At 33.9% G+C, this 17,385-nt stretch overlaps 1 protein-coding gene across 2 annotated transcripts in view; it reads right to left on the bottom strand.

Annotated features, from left to right (window-relative positions):
- Window positions 1–217: 217 nt before the first annotated feature.
- Window positions 218–17,385, bottom strand: part of LOC129926953 (protein lin-28 homolog) — an 82,825-nt gene continuing 65,657 nt past the window's right edge. For both annotated transcript variants that reach the window (XM_056033746.1, XM_056033747.1), the window contains exons 2-4: window positions 11,226–11,341; window positions 9,346–9,518; window positions 218–7,916 (exon numbers count right to left, since the gene is read on the bottom strand). In XM_056033746.1, the coding sequence (XP_055889721.1) occupies window positions 7,667–7,916; window positions 9,346–9,518; window positions 11,226–11,341 (539 nt within the window). In that variant the 3' untranslated portion in view covers window positions 218–7,666. The remainder of the gene's footprint in view (window positions 7,917–9,345; window positions 9,519–11,225; window positions 11,342–17,385) is intronic.

The raw sequence follows: 17,385 nt of genomic DNA on the forward strand, positions 1-17,385 counted from the left end.
ATATAAGATAAGAAGATAAGATAAGTAAACACTAGTCTGTATACTAATTAATATACCGTACCCACACAATGTTTTAGATCCAAGCACCGAACTTACTACCTCCCCCATCCCTTTTCAAATCAATGCCCCACAACCTTTTTCCAAGCATTACAAAATGCCATGTGCATGTTTGAATTCAATTAGTTCTAGTACTAAGCAGTTGAAAAAACAAACTTGATTTACTTCTGATTTTATTTCAAAAAAAAAAATATATATATATAAATATGCTTGCACTGCACCAGCATTTGAAAGTTTCCCCATGCAGACAGTTCTAAGTGAAACTCTTCTAGTCTGTTAGTTTGAATACAAATACCTCACTGCTCAAGTGGTGTGGTAATACTGAACTTGCTTTTGTGTTGTTTTATTTTTATTTTTTTCAATGCAACATACACACAAAAAAAAAAATACTATCAACATTGGTGATATAAAACGAAAAAAATTCAAAAAAGGTACAATATCCCTGCATTATTACATAACAAAAGAGGTAGAGTGATTTAAAAAAAAAAAAACTTTGTAAAAAAAAAACAACACATAAACAAACAAATTAAAAAAACAAACACAAAAATGAGAATTCTCTAGTTAATGTACAAAAAAAAGCTACATACAAAACCTTCCAGACTGTTGACCAAACAAGTTTTAATGAGCGACACACCGTGGAACTATATCATGCAAGAATTTAAAACCTAGAAAAATCAAGTTGTCGTTTTTTTCCCACTAAAATAATTTGAGACACTTAACAACAATGTAGACATTTTAGTGAGAGAAAAAAATTAGGTCTCTTATGTGGCCCATCGGTTTACTAAAGCATTGTTACACCAGCACAATAAACAGCTGGCTTAACTTTCCTTAACTAATGAACAGGTTAGACCAGGGGTTCTCAACCTGTGTGTCGCAACCCCCTTGGGGGGGGGGGGGGGGGTCGATTGACAATTTGCCAGGGGTCGCCAAAGACCATTGAAAAAATGGATTGTTATTGTCTATTCTTCAATTGCTGTGTGTGTGCGGGGGAGGGGGGGATTGTAAAAAGGGGTCGCCGAGCATAAAAGGTTGAGAACCGCTGGCTTAGACAATAACTGTAGTGGTTAAAATATTTTTTCATTGTAAGCAGTTTTGCTTGTTTTGTGTCTTCTACAAGTTTTGGATGTTCCTTCAGAGTTGAAGATTATTACATCCTAGCTGTAATTCTCCTGCAGGACAGTGGAGGTTGGGGGCAGGTGGGGGTTCAAACCCGCTGCCATATAGACGACAGTCAAGAGCGCATACCACATGACATAGGCAGACCATCCTTTTATTCTAAACAAACAGACCAAAGTCTCGGGCCACAAAAGTTTGCCTTGACCGATGGCTGCTTTTGGAGTTCTAGACTACTGGAGTTCAGGTCCATTAGATTGCTTGGTCCATGGTCCATTTAGATTTGTTATAAACAGATCAATGTCTTGGGCCACAAAAGTTTGCCTTGACTATGAAAAAGGGTAGCTGCTTTTGGAGTTCTAGACCACTGGAGTTCAGGTCAATGGTTCATTTAGATTTGTTATAAACAAGCCCATGTCTTGGGCCACAAAAGTTTGCCATGACTATGATAAAGGGTGGCTGCTTTTGGAGTTCTAGACTACAGGAGTTCAGGTCCATTAGATTTGTCAACAGTGTTCAGCTTCAAGCTACTTCTTGTTCCACTTTCCAAACATAATGCAACACAAAATGTATATACTGAGGTAGCTAGTTAAACAAACATTTCCAATGGTATCTTTTAAATAAAAAAAAAATGTGTAATAATACAAAATTATACCTTATGAAGTATGATAGCACAAACAAACACAAAAGTATACAAAACAGGCAGATGGGACAAAATGCCAGAAAGAAAAATATGAAAAGACATTTTTTAAAAATTGGTTTAGATACTTAACATCACTTAGTCAGTCCCATGTGGTGCTAATCAATGTGTAACAATAAATGTGTATGGATTTACAGAGATATGACTAACTTATGTGGGTTTTTTTTATGTCTCGCTTAATGCTCTATAAAACAGATGAAGGAAAACTAGAGAGCTAAAGGTATTGAACATATCCCAGCATGCATTCTACAAATGACCTTCAAAATATGTCAAAGAGATTCAACAAGTCTTTTGGCAAGCATTTTTTCCTTATGTTCATCCTGTAATTATACCATAGAAAAAAAATAAATTTAAATGACAATTAATTCTTATTGTTGCATCAATTGAATTTTTAGAGTTTCCTATATTAATTCATTTTTTTTTAAAGTTCATATCTAAATTGAGCTTTTTTTTTTTGAGATTCCTTTCTAAAACTGGTGGTACGGTAGGGTATTATTCCGAACACACACACACAAAATTACTCAATTAATTTATCACAGACAAAATTAGCTACTTTCAAGTAATTCTTTTTTAAAAAAACATGATTTTGTATCTGTACACTCCAGAAAACAAAAAAATCGCCTGAAAAAAAAAAAAGAGGACACAGACTCTGTTAGTGTTCCAGTGTTTTCACTTTTAATCAAACTATAATGAACCAATATTTTTTAACATCTTAACTTTACAAACTGCTTTTCGTTTATTTTATCTGTCCTATCGCCCTCCAAAAAATATTGTACTTAATGAAAACCAACATCTTCATTTCTCTGTTTAAACATTTTGTTTTGGTCATTTCATCTCCAATGCATGGACTCATATTGCAACAGACATAGTATTGCAGGAAAAAAAGAAAATCAACAAAAAGCTATATTGCCTCTCAAGTCTATTGTTTCTCTTAACACATGTAATCAAACGCATGACAATATAGAAAAATTTATATTTATAAAATGCTGCCTCAGTTTATTCTTTCTCTCAATTTATAATGCTGAAGGGTAGTGGCGTCACGAGGGTCGGTGTCACTCGGTGCGGCCCGCACCCCCCTTTAGTGACGCCGCTGCTAAAGGGTCTCCTTAATTTGATTTGGCCATAAAAAAAAATTAAATAAATTAAATTCAACAAAGAGGGACAGGTACCTTCATCTGGGATATATTGCAAATACCTGATCATCGTGTTAAACAGAAATTTTATTTAAAGCTTTGAATTGTGATAGGCACACTACTAGCATTAACTATGCCAGCAATGACAGATAAAAAAAATATTTATCAACTAGCTTGAAGTAAAGTTTGTAAAAAAAAAAAATGTCAACAACTGGACTGAGATTTTGTTCTGGTCAACACGATGTGTCTCAAAATGTTATCCAAGGCTGACACCGACTGATACAACAACAAACAGTTTTTCCCTCCTACTGATATTGCACAAGCAAGGTTGAATACAACGTTGCTCCATACATCAACAATAGGTAAACAGTTGTATGCTCCACTGAACAGAATATAAAGCAGTGTTTCCCAAACATTTTCCTAAAGGGAACACTTCGCACATTCTGAGCTATTTAGCAGAAAACTTTGTTTATTTTGTTAGAGAGATTAATTCGCTTGGTGGCCTACTAGTTAATTATTCCAGTAGTTCGTGGAACCCCTAGTCAGGCCCGCGCGACACTAGGGTTCCGCTGGACAAAGTTTGGGAAACACTGATATTGACAGATAAAACATCAACAGTTATCTCTAATGGTATTGTCAAACATAATCAATACAGTAACCCTGTTTTACTAGAGGTAGAAAAAAACAATATTTAGAACTACATCTCAGAATGGATCAAAGGTGGAGTGCTTCTCTAATAGCATGGATTGGTTTATGGTTAACTAATAGATGTAGTCCTCATTGTACCCTTTAATGGAAATTATAAACGCAAAAAATCAATGTTCAAAAACTGACTTTGAAAAAAATGTATAAAAAAAGCTATTAAAAAATGTAACAATATGAATGTTAAATTTTCAAATTATAAACGTCGACTAAGAGGCATGTCAGAAATGAATAAACCCAAACTATAACTAAAGACATGTGTACTGCATAAGCCATACGTGAGACAGTACGGAAAAATGTTTTCAACCATATTTTCTAATTTATAAATATTGTTAGAAATTTCTTCTGTAGGATTTGCAACATCTGCCAGTAAAGTATAAAAAAAAACAAACAACATAAACAAAGAAAAATACAAACTGCTAATAAGCAATCAATACGTGACAATAGCAAGGACTTACAAAAAACTTGTCATGTAAACTTGCCCCAGATGAAAGCAACTATACACACAAAAGTAGAAAATATAAAAAAACCCAAGTTGATTGTGCCTTGTATTCTTATAAAAAAAAAATAAAACCTGAGGTAGTTTACATTTGAACTTAACATGCTGGATGCCATCATTGGGCAGGAAGTTTGACCAATGAATCAAAACCATTTTCAGCACTCACATACGCCATGCAGTTTAACTCTTTCTCTCCGCAATTATTTTTCCATGTTTCAACAGAATTCTTCATTTTGCTCATTACTATTTCACTACCCTGTTATGATTAAGCTTCAATAGCTTTGTCGTTTGTTATCAGAAAATGTTTTATTTGGTATAGAATTAAAGGGAAATGCATGCTCTTTTTATACGTATAACACAAAATGAAGTTTAAAAAATAAAACATTAATTTAATTTAATGAGGTCAAATCAACGATGGTATCATCAATTAGGAGAGAAAGAGTTAAAAATTAAACTATTTTCTTTCAAAGTAGAGCTTACAGATGAAATGGTAGAAAATTACTGTACTACATAAGGGTCTGTGACCCACACTTAACCTACTGATAAATGCAGATAATCAACTCAATCAAAGGTATTTGACAGTATTGGGTTATTTCGTCAATTCAACAAACAATTACTTCATAAAGAAATAAACACCAAATTAAAAAAAAAAAATCCTACATGAAACATAAACACAAGTCTGACTAGTTGAGATCTCCAGTCTTCGGCTACAGTGGATTAAACATTTTGTAAGTATAATTTCCAACAACATTGACCAAAACATAATGACTTATTTACACAATGCTTTTCAAAGTTTCATTACAAGGTAAACAATTTCTTTTTAAAACAGTAGTGCCCATTTTTTTTCACATGTCACACACATGTATGTGACAGGCCACTTTGACTACAAATTATTGTCCTGTCCAATGATACTAATCCTCTTTAGCTTGCCAGGTGGGCAGGGGTTTTAAGGAGTCAAATTAAACTGCGCGGTGACCCCCAGATATGATTGTTTTGGGCATCACTGTTTTAAAAGAAGCAATTAAATAATGAGTAAAAATGTATTTGGAAACAAAACAAAATTCAATTTAAAGATATTGAAAATACTTATAAATGAGATATTAAAAATTTGATTCTGTTGTTTTTGTTATATAAAAAAAGACATAAAATATATTGTAGTTTATAATGTTTAATGAACACAAAAAAAAAAAAGCTTACATAGGAAAAGTCATTAGACATCTACAAATAACAGTTGCAGTCTGGTTTCTTGGGCTACAAAGGAAATAGCTCTACACTATCAGGAGACCAAGAAAAGGGTGCAATGTATTACATGTATCATTGGGGCACCCAAGGTTCAAAGTAAAAGGGTGCAATGTATTACATGTATCATTGGGGCACCTAAGGTTCAAAGTAAAAGGGTGCAATGTATTACATGTATCATTGGGGCACCTAAGGTTCAAAGTAAAAGGGTGTAGTATTCTAATTCTTTTTTAGATTACTCAAGCAGAAATAAATCTGCTAGTAAAAAAAAAAATAACCTAGTGTGGGCCAAACCTAATAAGTTTTGACACACCACTAATATGCTTTGCGTTGTTCACTATTGTAGCAATAAGTGTTTGTGTTTTAGTCCTTAATGTTCGAATTTCGAAATTTTTTTATTTACATCATCTTACTAGGAAATCAATTTTTTTTACTATGACCCTAAGAAAGAAAAGATTGCTTGCTGTTTCTGCAGATGCCCTACATGAGGTAGATATTGGCTGATAGGATAACAATTCACCAGTCCCATTGTATATTAGACCTTTGGGGCATGGCGATACACTATACAAAAATTGAAATATAAATTGAAATAAAAAAAATTTATATCTTTAATAAAAATTTCATTTGCCTAACTGGCCACTTCGCTTACTTCTATTATTTATAGAAATCTCTGCAATGGATAGCTATGAAAAGACTTTTTATGCATTTGAAGACCAAAATACCATTTAGTGAAAATGATTAGCTTCATCTTATTGGCATTGAAAAAAAAAAAATGGTGTCTTCTAATGGACGGTGGGGAAAAGTCTAACAGAAATGATAAAAACAAAAATTTAGAAATTTTAGGCTGTTTTAAAGTTGATGTAGTAATAGCTTTAAAACTTAAACTCATCCAACTACAATATATGTGTCATGTGTACTACGATCAAGTGCACTTGTACAAGTGGCCCATAAAAGATCAACTGGGTCAAGCTTGTGATCTCATCAACTCCAAGATCAAATCCTAGTGAGTGACAAATTGTGCTTCTAGTTCACATAAATATCTCTAAATTACTAATGACTTAAAAGCAACGAAACTACACTTTCTTTTTACATACACAATTTAATAACAAAAAAAAATAAAAATTTTTGAGTTAAATAGAAAAATGTAACAACGACAACAATATAAAAATATAAACAAGAGTTCAATATTCCTTACTATTTTCGCAAATAAACGAAACAATAAGTCATATAAATTACCAGACAAAATGTGGGATGCACACCGTCTACAGACTTAATGCTGTACTGAGTCAACACAGTTGGGATGTTGAGGTAGAACTGGTAAGAACATATAATGAGGTCAGCTGTTATTTGGTTTTTAAAAAAAAAATATATATAAATATTCATGCGCTGTTTAATTCACCTTATTCCTTTGTCACATGAGCATACACCCAAGCAAAACAAAAAATAAAACTCGCCAAGTTTTAAGACACACTAAACCACATATATTTGTGATCATAAGAAATTATGACCAATATGAATATATAAAAAAGATATAATCGAACTGCAAGCAATGTTAACTTCCGACATAAACAAAACACACTCGTTTAAAAAAAATAATAATTCATCTTTGCTTTGGCTTATTTAGCTGGTTGTGGCTCAACATCCAGATGGGTAAAAAAAAAAAATTTGATAAAATAAAAAATATTTTTTATAGTCATTTCAGTACATAGACCACTAAACAAGACTAAGAAAAAAGTCCCATTGGTTGAAAAGTTCAAAGCTATTATTGTTGTTATTATTATTACTGTTATTATTACATTGAGACTTCAACTTCGATTAATAAAATGCGTGAGATCATCCAAAAGGATTTAGAACATTTTTGAATTTTGTTATTTAAGATGATAAAAAAAAAAATCATTAGAAAAAAAAACAACAACTAAACACCGCCAGTTTTTCTGTTTCCTTCTCAAAAATTTCTAACAAGATTCATTCAGTTCCAATAAGCTCCACCCAATCACACCGACACACGACAATCTGACTTTCCCAAAATGAAGGTTATGTTCTTATTGTCACGTTTGGTTCCTTAAAAGGAATAATATTTGGATACTTAGTTCTTCCGTTTGTCCCTTGTTAGGTGAGGTCAAATTGCACTGATAGAATTCTCGTAGGAAAAAAAAAAGTAATACAAATGAGTATGTGTACAAAAAAACTGCATGAGTTATTGCTCTTTGGAGTTTAGCTCAATCATACATGATGCAAACCGCTTGCGCCCAAGTCTGAACCACTGAAGCCATTCTCAGTGCTGCCGTTGTTACCGTTCCTGGACCGACGCTGCATGAGGGAGGTAGATGCTGCTGGGGGCGAGGATGTGTCTTTAAGAGGACAGTCTGCTATCAAATGCTCGGTAGATTTGCATTGATGGCACCTCTTTGGTAATGGACCGTGAGGGCATTTGGCTGCTATATGATTAGCGAAGTCCCCACAATTATAACATCTGATGAACACAAAGAAACATGGTTAGAAAATGCTGAAAATTGAGAATTGAAATCCTAAACCTAACAATAATCTTACCCCTAATCTTAACTCTAACCCTAACTCTTTGGTAATGGACCTAGAGGGCGTATTTCCGCCATAAATAAACATGGTTAGCAAACCATGACACTAACCCTAACGCTATCTTAGCTCTCAATATAAAACACAAGAGAAGACACAGGGCAACCCCGTGACAACTTGAAGTCAACACAAATTGTTGAAATCAAGAATGCAATAATGAGGAAGGTAAAGTGTAGTTGTTGAATTTAGTTGTTTAAATGGGGCTGATGATGTAAAGGCCTGTAAAGTTCATGTTTCTTCAGCCTACAATTATTAAGGGTATCATGTGACCAGCACAATGACTGTTTTAAACTTTCCACCACTAATAAGGCATTGATTCTGAAGATTAAGAAAGACTGCAGTATTTCCTAAGACCATGCAAACTGAGTTGCGACCTACATATTATGCCACATTTAATGCAGACAAAGCTGTTGTCCACTGAGGGTCTACTTAAGCTTTATGTCTATTCTGTGTCTGCAAGGGCCCTTTATGAGTCTCAAATGTGTGTCATGCCATGGTAGTGACAGCTGAAAGGTACATTTTAGAGTTGTATGGAGGATGTCCTTTTATCTTAAAATCAAAATCCCAGGCATCACCAGGATTTGAGCTCAAGATCTCTATTTGGAAGGCAAGTAATCTACCATCTGACCACCACTCCCCCCATAATTTGTATAGGGCCTGCTATTACTATAGTTATGATAGGCTGTGTATCCTTCTGCAAGACATATTTTGTGAATATGCATCTATCTTGCTGCACTGCTCTTCATATCAAGTAGTATGAAGGAGAAAAAAAGTTGGATGCCTTTTCTTTTAAATTTACAGTACCGGTAATTTACGGTCTTCGTACATATTCTTATTCTGTTACACGTCAAAGAAAAAAAAAAGGGAGGGGGGTGTGAGAAAACAACAACAATATATAGATGGATCAAGTGGTGTTAAGAATTTAACAGGGTTTACAGTTAATTGAAGATTAAGATGTGAGTTTTGACTCTTAGACAAAGTAGATAAAATAAAGGAACTACTACTGTTGTCAATTTTAAACATTGGGGTAATCACATTTCTATATTTAAAAAAAAACTATATGATTCAGAAGGCAATATATATCATAGTAAAGGAGGGCCAACCATATATAAAGGCCCAGACTATATATTATAGTACAATGCCATATGCTCCATCATCAGGAAGACAGCTCCAGAAAAAACAGACTAACTAATAAAATATAATTTTTTTTACAGACCCATTAAGAAACGTATAAAATCTATATATTCTTGATGAGATTATACAGAAAAATATGAATATAATTGTTGATATAAATATAAAAATAAACTTACCTAATTTTTCTGGGTTTCTTTCTAGACATAGGTCTCCTCTCACTGCCCTTGCATTCTTGACCTCCTATACCACATACAAATGTTGCCTCCATGCCCTGATTGGACGGTTTACTTTCAAACTCCACTCTTTCACCTTCAGCCAAACTACGAAATCCATTCTTGAAAATAGTGGTCTGGAAAAAATGAAATCAGTTTATAGATTTAACTTGGATAAAAAGGATGCCATTTTATTATTAGTTGGATAGCATTTTACATTATGTATTTTATAAATATGAGATGTGTGGCTAAGTGCTGTTATGGAGTGCATGTGTGTGTTTCTATGGTGACAGTAGGAAGATGTTAGAGATGTGTAGTGAATGGTGCAAGATAGGTGGCATTGTCATCATTTGTCTTAGCACAGACGACTCCATACCATGAAATTCAAAAGATGTGTTATTGCAGTGTGTTAGATTTTGTTAAAAAATATTATTACTAATATTATTACTAAAGTCTAATACATTTATTTTATCTCATATCAACTTGATTTAGTCTATATTATAATAAAAGTAATATTTAGTTTTGTTCGCAGGAAAGTTTTTTTCAAGTTTTATTAGTTAAGATATAATACTCCTACAGTGTTTAAATTGTCTACCAGCAGTTTGGTGCTACAAGTCAATGACTGTCAAAGACAAGTGGCATAAGAGCTGAATTGTGTTTGATTAACATCTAAAAGGAGCACAGAAACCTTCTCCAATTTAAAAAAATTGTTTTGCTAAATTTCAGGATGATCTTTGCTTTGAAAGGAGGTGTGGTGGCTGAGCGGAAAAGCACTTGGCTTCTGAACCGGGGGTCCCGTATTCGAATCCTGGTGACTGAAGACTGGGATTTATAATTTCAGGATCTTTGGGCGCCTCTGAGTCCACCCAGCTCTAATGGGTACCTGACATTAGTTGGGGAAAAGTAAAGGTGGTTGGTCGTTAAGATAGACACATGACACCCTGTAACCATAGGCCAAAGAAACAGGTGACCTTAACATCATCTGCCCTATAGACCCGAAGGTCTGAAAGGGGAACTTTTTTTTTTTTATTGCTTTGAAAAGAAAATTCTTTTTTTATGAATTTCAAATCTTATTGATTGCTACAACTAGATCTAGTCAATGATGTGCCAGTAATTGCACATTAGGTATACTACAAGAAATATACAAAATGCTGTTTCATGTCATAGTCTCAATAGATCATCGTAGAGTTTGAATCAGACGTTAGGGCAGGTGTTCAGGGTGTGATAAGCTAATGATGAGCTTTATTCTTTTCATTGAAACATGATGCTGTTTGCATTCCCTGGCAACACTACTGGTTTTGAACATTGCTCAACTTCCCACATCTCATTGCAGTGGGTTGGTACAGTATCTCCCCAGTGTTAGCTCGGCCTTCTGCCATGCAAGCAGGAGACTGTGTGCCATGTATATCGTATAACACAATAAATATAATGGTCATTCTCATTGCGAAACCTTCAGAATTGGGGACCTTGCCAGTTTGTTAGATAAAATCTTTTCCAATGGTCATTGGTCACTTCTGCAAAAATTCCCAGCTCGACTTTTCAACTATGTACAGAAAAGAATTATGTTCTGACATAAATCTATATGGCTACTAAAGTAACATTAACCTATTTAACATTTAAAGGTACCACATGACCACCCAAGGGCCCAATAAAAAATTTGAAACCTAAATGAGATGATCTAGCAGAACTTGTAAATGTTTTAGAACCCTGAATTCAAGTGAAACATGCAAATGTTTTAAAATCCCTGATTCAAATGCCAGATTGCAGCCAGATTCTTGCAAGAATTGAACTCAAGATCACCCACTAAAGCAGACAAGCTATTGAACATGAGCAATGGTAGTCACCTGGTGAACAAAGACATCAATGCCACCATCGTCTGGTGTGATGAAGCCCCAGCCTTTGGCCACATTGAACCATTTACAGAAACCTTGCCTTCTGTTGGAGCCTCCACCACCTCCACCTGGAGATGAGACACAAAAACAAAACATTATTAATTACTAATTAACAGTTTCTAATTAAATGTTCTTATCTACTCATTTAGATAATTAACATGATTAAAAGGTTATAAAACAATGTCTAAATCTATTGTAGATATTGAATCTCAAGATTATCTATTAGATCTAGATATCTATATTATAAATCTAGAAGGCAGATATAGGTATTATCTATATTATTATATTACATCTAGATATGCATTGAATTGAAATAACAAGGCATCAAATGCATTAGAATCAAAAGGGGGCCTACTAAGTTTCAGATATAGATCTATCTAGATCTTGCTCATTGGCAAATGTATGTAGATTCTGATCTAGATCTAGATCTTAATCAACATAATGTGGATATCTAATTTAGATGAGGTTTAGATGTAGATATCTAGAGTCTAGAATGGATCAAAACTTGATCTAATATAGATTCTATTTTTTAATATCTTCTAAAGGGCCGACTAGATTAGTGTTCAAGTCATCTGCTGAATAATTATAATAAATATGAGTTTAAAAAGTTGATTATTATAGATTCTAGATGTAGAATCCAGATCTAGACTAGATCTAGAATCTAGAGCTATATATCTATAGACGAGTAGGCCATCTTCACAAGTGCTATCAAACATTCTTTTCCTGTAGATCTAGACTAAAGATTTAAATTAATAGATTGTCACTCTATGTAGATCTAATACATGCGCCATTGATATATCTTGATGCTGATATTTCTTTAGTTATACAAATATTTTGTGGTTAATCTTGAGGACAAGAAAAATCTATTATTTATATCTAGCCAATCTAGGTCTATATCAGAAATGCAAGGATCTATTGGCCATGGTGATGATGGTGGCAGGGGAAGGATGAGTAGGCCTACTACTTTTTTTTTTAGAGGTCTATAAAGTCTATTAAATAAGAAAATAATGTTACTACACCTACATATTGTTTTCGTTCACAGTGGAACCATAAACTAGAGCTAGTCATCGCTTTGCTTTTCATAAATGTCAGTAGGCCCTGCTAGTAGGCCTTTTAAACGATTTTTAATAACAAGTTTCACATTTTTCTTCAGAATTGAAGATTACGTCCTGGAACTAGCCCAAGAGGACCAGGAATTGAACCGAGCTTTAACTTGAGGACCACTGTGACGACAGGCCCCGGGGGGGGGGGGGCATAGGCCTACTATCCAACACGCCAGGCAGGCATCCAGTAGTAGCCTAGTAAACCTATTTGTTAATGACTATTGATCCAGTTTCATATCAGTTACTCTACGTAAATCTATTAAAGACCTATATCTTCATTGAGGCCAAATAGACCAATAGCCATATTAACACTGAAATGGGTTAAATCGTGTTCTTTACACTCATTAAAAAAAATTGGCCATTATTTAAAAGCATTAAAAAAATTGGCCATTATTTAAAGCATAAAAATTGGCCATTATTTAAAGCATAAAAAAATTGGCCATTATTTAAAAGCATTAAAAAAATTGGCCATTATTTAAAGCATAAAAAAATTGGCCATTATTTAAAGCATAAAAAAATTGGCCATTATTTAAAGCATAAAAAAATTGGCCATTATTTAAAGCATAAAAAAATGGCCATTATTTAAAGCATAATAAAAAATTGGCCATTATTTAAAAGCATTAAAAAATGGCCTTTATTTAAAGCATAAAAAATGGCCATTATTTAAAGCATAAAAAAAAAATGGCCATTATTTAAAGCATAAAAAAATTGGCCATTATTTAAAGCCTAAGAAAATCGGCCATTATTTAAAGCATAAAAAAATTGGCCATTATTTAAAGCAGGAATCTATGATATTGTCTTTGATGAAGAAGAGAGACAGATATAGCCTAGCATTAATAACATTTTAAACGCTTAAAAACAAAAACGTCTCCCTAATCCCGTAATAGCCTACTCTGAAAGCCGCTTAAAAATATCAACAGAACAAGAAATCTACATTTAAGTAGGCTTTATTTAAGCTTTTCTTAAAAAGAAAGCCCCTTTAAATGCAAGTTCCCATTTTCCAATTCAGATTTGTACAAATTCGATCATTTGATGTTTTAAAGAGATAACAGATCTCGATGAATAGGATTAGTTACGAATGGTCACTTAAAGAGAAGTTGTAAACCCTTAGCTTCTCCCTCCACACTTCTTTGCGGTTTTCTTTCATAAATCACCATTTTTTAAAAGCAGTATGCACCTAAATAAAACTGACATAGAACGGTCCTTTACAATAATCCAAATACGTATATATATATATAGGCCAGTGTAATACTCTCTTCTTTAAACTCAATAATAAGAGGAATAAAAACAGGGCAAACAGATTGTATGACTAACAGAGATGAAACAAAACATTTCATTTCAATATACATTTTTGTAAACAATAGTTTGTGTGTATATCTTAAAGAAGCAGCATGAAAACGCATGAAAATATTAAAATATCGCCCCCTCCCCCCTCCAACCCCAAAAAAAGACCTTATTTTACTCATTATGTGTAAGAAAATAACGTACAAATGTTTATTGTCGGCTAGTAACCTATTTTCGATAATATATTTTTTTCTCGGTCAAACGCAAGGATATAAACAAATTATAAGTCTTTTTATTTATTATGTGTAGTATTTTATTGATAAAAATATATGCATAGGGGTCCTTGCGGGAGGGGGGCGCTGACTCATTAATACTGGAGGTTTAATTAGGACAAATTAATGTCAAGTTGTTCCCTGGGTCAAGGATTCACTTCAACATTTAAAAGTTATGCAGTATACAAATTTTGCAGAGCACGAGTTCAAATGCATTAGCGATTTTCATCATGATTAGACTATGGATATGGTGTGAAGCTTACAGATTGCAACACAATTGCCAGGGTTTTAAATGCCGTGGTTTTTAACTTAATCTATGTTCAGTACCTTCTTAACATAAACCTAGGTTAAAGCCACAATCGATTCTTCTAGCCGGGCACCCAATGGAAAGGCGCAGGGTAGAAAAAAAAGTAGGAGCTGGTAATCAATAAAAGTCTGGAGATCCTGCAAAAGGAGGGAAGGAATTACGAGGGGGGGAGGGGGTTGATACCAGGCCTTTCTATCCCGAGCTACATCCCCGCTAGGACCTAATGTCTGCTATTTTTTTAAAGAATATGTATAAAACCTTGCTATCTCTCGGTAATGGGTCTAACCCGTATTATTTGGAGATGCAGAGCTCGAAATATGGTTCTTTTAGTCGATAATAGGACATCTGCCGACAAAACGGATGCAAATCTTTCCTTACAAATTTGTTTGTATTTTATGACATATACATAAATGTGTTTTGGAGTTACACTGGGCTGGGCCATTAGTTGCGGAAAAGGAAATGCAGTTAATACTGTAGAGGTAGCCATGAAAAATAACAGTGCGAATAATATTTTGATTTTAAATTTGGTTTTAAATGTGTCCCTCAGTTACTGTAAAAAGTTTGTTTTCACAAATACAAAAAACGGGAACATTCTAGAGTTTAAAAACATCGTTATAAGCAAAATATTATTTGATTTTATAGTATTTATACAATATGAATTGAGGTAATGGAATGATAATATAATGATACTATTTAATCAGTGTATTCCTCATAATCTTCGGACTTGAAGACAAGCCTTATTAGTATTAATCAGTGAGATAACAGGGTGAGATGAAAACGTATTCTTATAAGTCTTTAAATAATGCTAATGTTACCACAGTACGCCATATGGTTATGTACCTGTATACTAATATATATATATATATATATATCAAATAAATTTGATATTATGATTATGGTAGAGCACATTCTCTATGATAAAAATCTGTATAATGAAAAAATTTATCAAATGAAATTTGTCTTTATGATTATGGTGGTAGGGCCTATGAATAATGTTTAAAAAATATTCAGTTCCATGCGCTTTATAACTCATACTATTAAATGGAGTAAATTGAAATGCATTGTATTAAAATAATTGTGCAAACATTCACACAGTTCAAGTACATCAAGGCTACGAAGAAACCCCGAACTACTATCGAAACACAGTAGAAACCAGTGAAAAGGTCAAGGCCATCAACTGAACTAATTTATGGACCAAAAGACAGAACGAAAAGTCGGGACTTTTTTTTTTTCAAGTACGAATCAAAATTTGATCACCATGCAAAATAATAATCAAAATAATAATAATAATAATAATAATAATAATAATAGTAATAATTGTGATTCAAATAGAGAATATCTTGGCGTAAACATTACAGCGAAGCAAACCAGCTATAGCATCGCGATAATTTTAATATAGAATAAATACAAATTCTCCCGGCCGGTCGAACACATATGAGATTGTTTCATTTTCCTAAATGAACACAAGATTATAACTACATTTCAGTGGCAACGATTTCTCACTAAGCTCTATGCTAACCGTGAGGGAGAGAAAGAGAGAAAAAAAAAAGTTGTATATGTAATGTTTAATAAAATAGTCTAGTTATAATGTATCAACCAGAAATGCATAAAAATTCAACGGCGCATAAATTCGTATTCATTTAAAAAACAAAGAGCCCAAGCAATGACGAAACTTTTTATGTAATAACACTTGCACGAGATTATAATCTTACAAACGTATTAATATATTTCAAGAATTAATTTATATATTTATGAATCCATCTTTTAAAAAAAAAACGCACTAATTAAATCAAAGTATATTTATATTGTTTTAAAAATATACTTCTATAATTAATAAAAATAAAATAAAAACGCAAACACAAAAACCTCGTTTTCTATTTCAGAATACGAATTATCGAAATTAGGTCACATCCCGCTAAAAAGTTAACGTCACATGCAGCTAATGAAATTAATTGCAAAATTCGATATAGACAAGACACAGATATCCTATAGCGAACTATAGACACAATGAGCACAACCACAAGCGCGCTCCTGTCCACTCACCAACGCTAGACACAAGGTTCTCAAAGTTCTGAGCTAGAAACATGGACCCGCAGTCGACTACCATTTCAGTAATAATGCCCTAAGTCCAGCAAGGGGAAAAAAAAATAATAATAAAGGAGGGAGGGGTTACAATTATGAGAGGTCGACGTGAAGGAGGGGTGGAAATTAAAGACCTGGGGGGGGGGGGGGGGTTGGGGACATTTTTCCGGGCTCCCCCCACCCTCTCTTCCTGATATTCCTGCAAAGAGATCCTTATAGTACAACACCTGCCACGCGACACGGCCCTTAGCGAAGGGATGAAACAATATAAAGACTTATTAAACTCGCCTTGATCTAAATTTCCAACCGCCCGGATTCCCATTTTCTGTACAGACAAGATGGATGCTTGACCCAGAGATCCGTCTTCTCCTTTTCTTTCACTAAAGCCTTTTCTGAAGCTATTTCTTTGTGTGCGCGAGTGAAACTTTTTCAGTAACACTCATATTGTTTCTTCCAGTAGTACTATCATTGTTTCGTTTCTTTAGTAACAGAATATTAACATTGTTTCATTTCTTTTACCCCCCTTAATGGTTAATTTAAAAAAAAAAAAGCTAAAGACACGTGCGAGAGACACGTGACTGGGATTTTGTGATGTCATCCCAAAGCAACAAAAGTAGCCCCCCGTCTCTTGTATGACAACCTACGTAACGATAAGTTTATAACGAATTCTAAGGCAGACGTAAACTTAGAAGCTAGCAGATGCCAACTGTCTCGGTGCCATCAACATGAGCCTTACCCCATTCATCTTTAACATCGCCATTGTCAACCGGCCACCGGAAGTGATTTGAACGGTCAGTGACCTAGGATCGGACATCTAAAGGAAAAGAAAACAAAGGGAGGGCTGGGAGCATCTAAAAAGGACAAAAAAAAAGGGGGGGGGGGAGTAAAATAGCGAGAAAAGTTCAAATAGAATGCAATTTACAAACAATTTCAGGCGTAGAGATTACAATCAACCAATAGTTTGAATGACGCCATCAAAATGGTTTGAACAGAAAATACAATGTTCTTAATTCAACGAATCAAATCATTTCGATTACTAGACGTATACGGTATATAAAGAAATA

This window comes from Biomphalaria glabrata, chromosome 6 (genome assembly GCF_947242115.1).
Source record: "Biomphalaria glabrata chromosome 6, xgBioGlab47.1, whole genome shotgun sequence".
NCBI classification, from domain to species: Eukaryota; Metazoa; Mollusca; class Gastropoda; family Planorbidae; genus Biomphalaria; species Biomphalaria glabrata.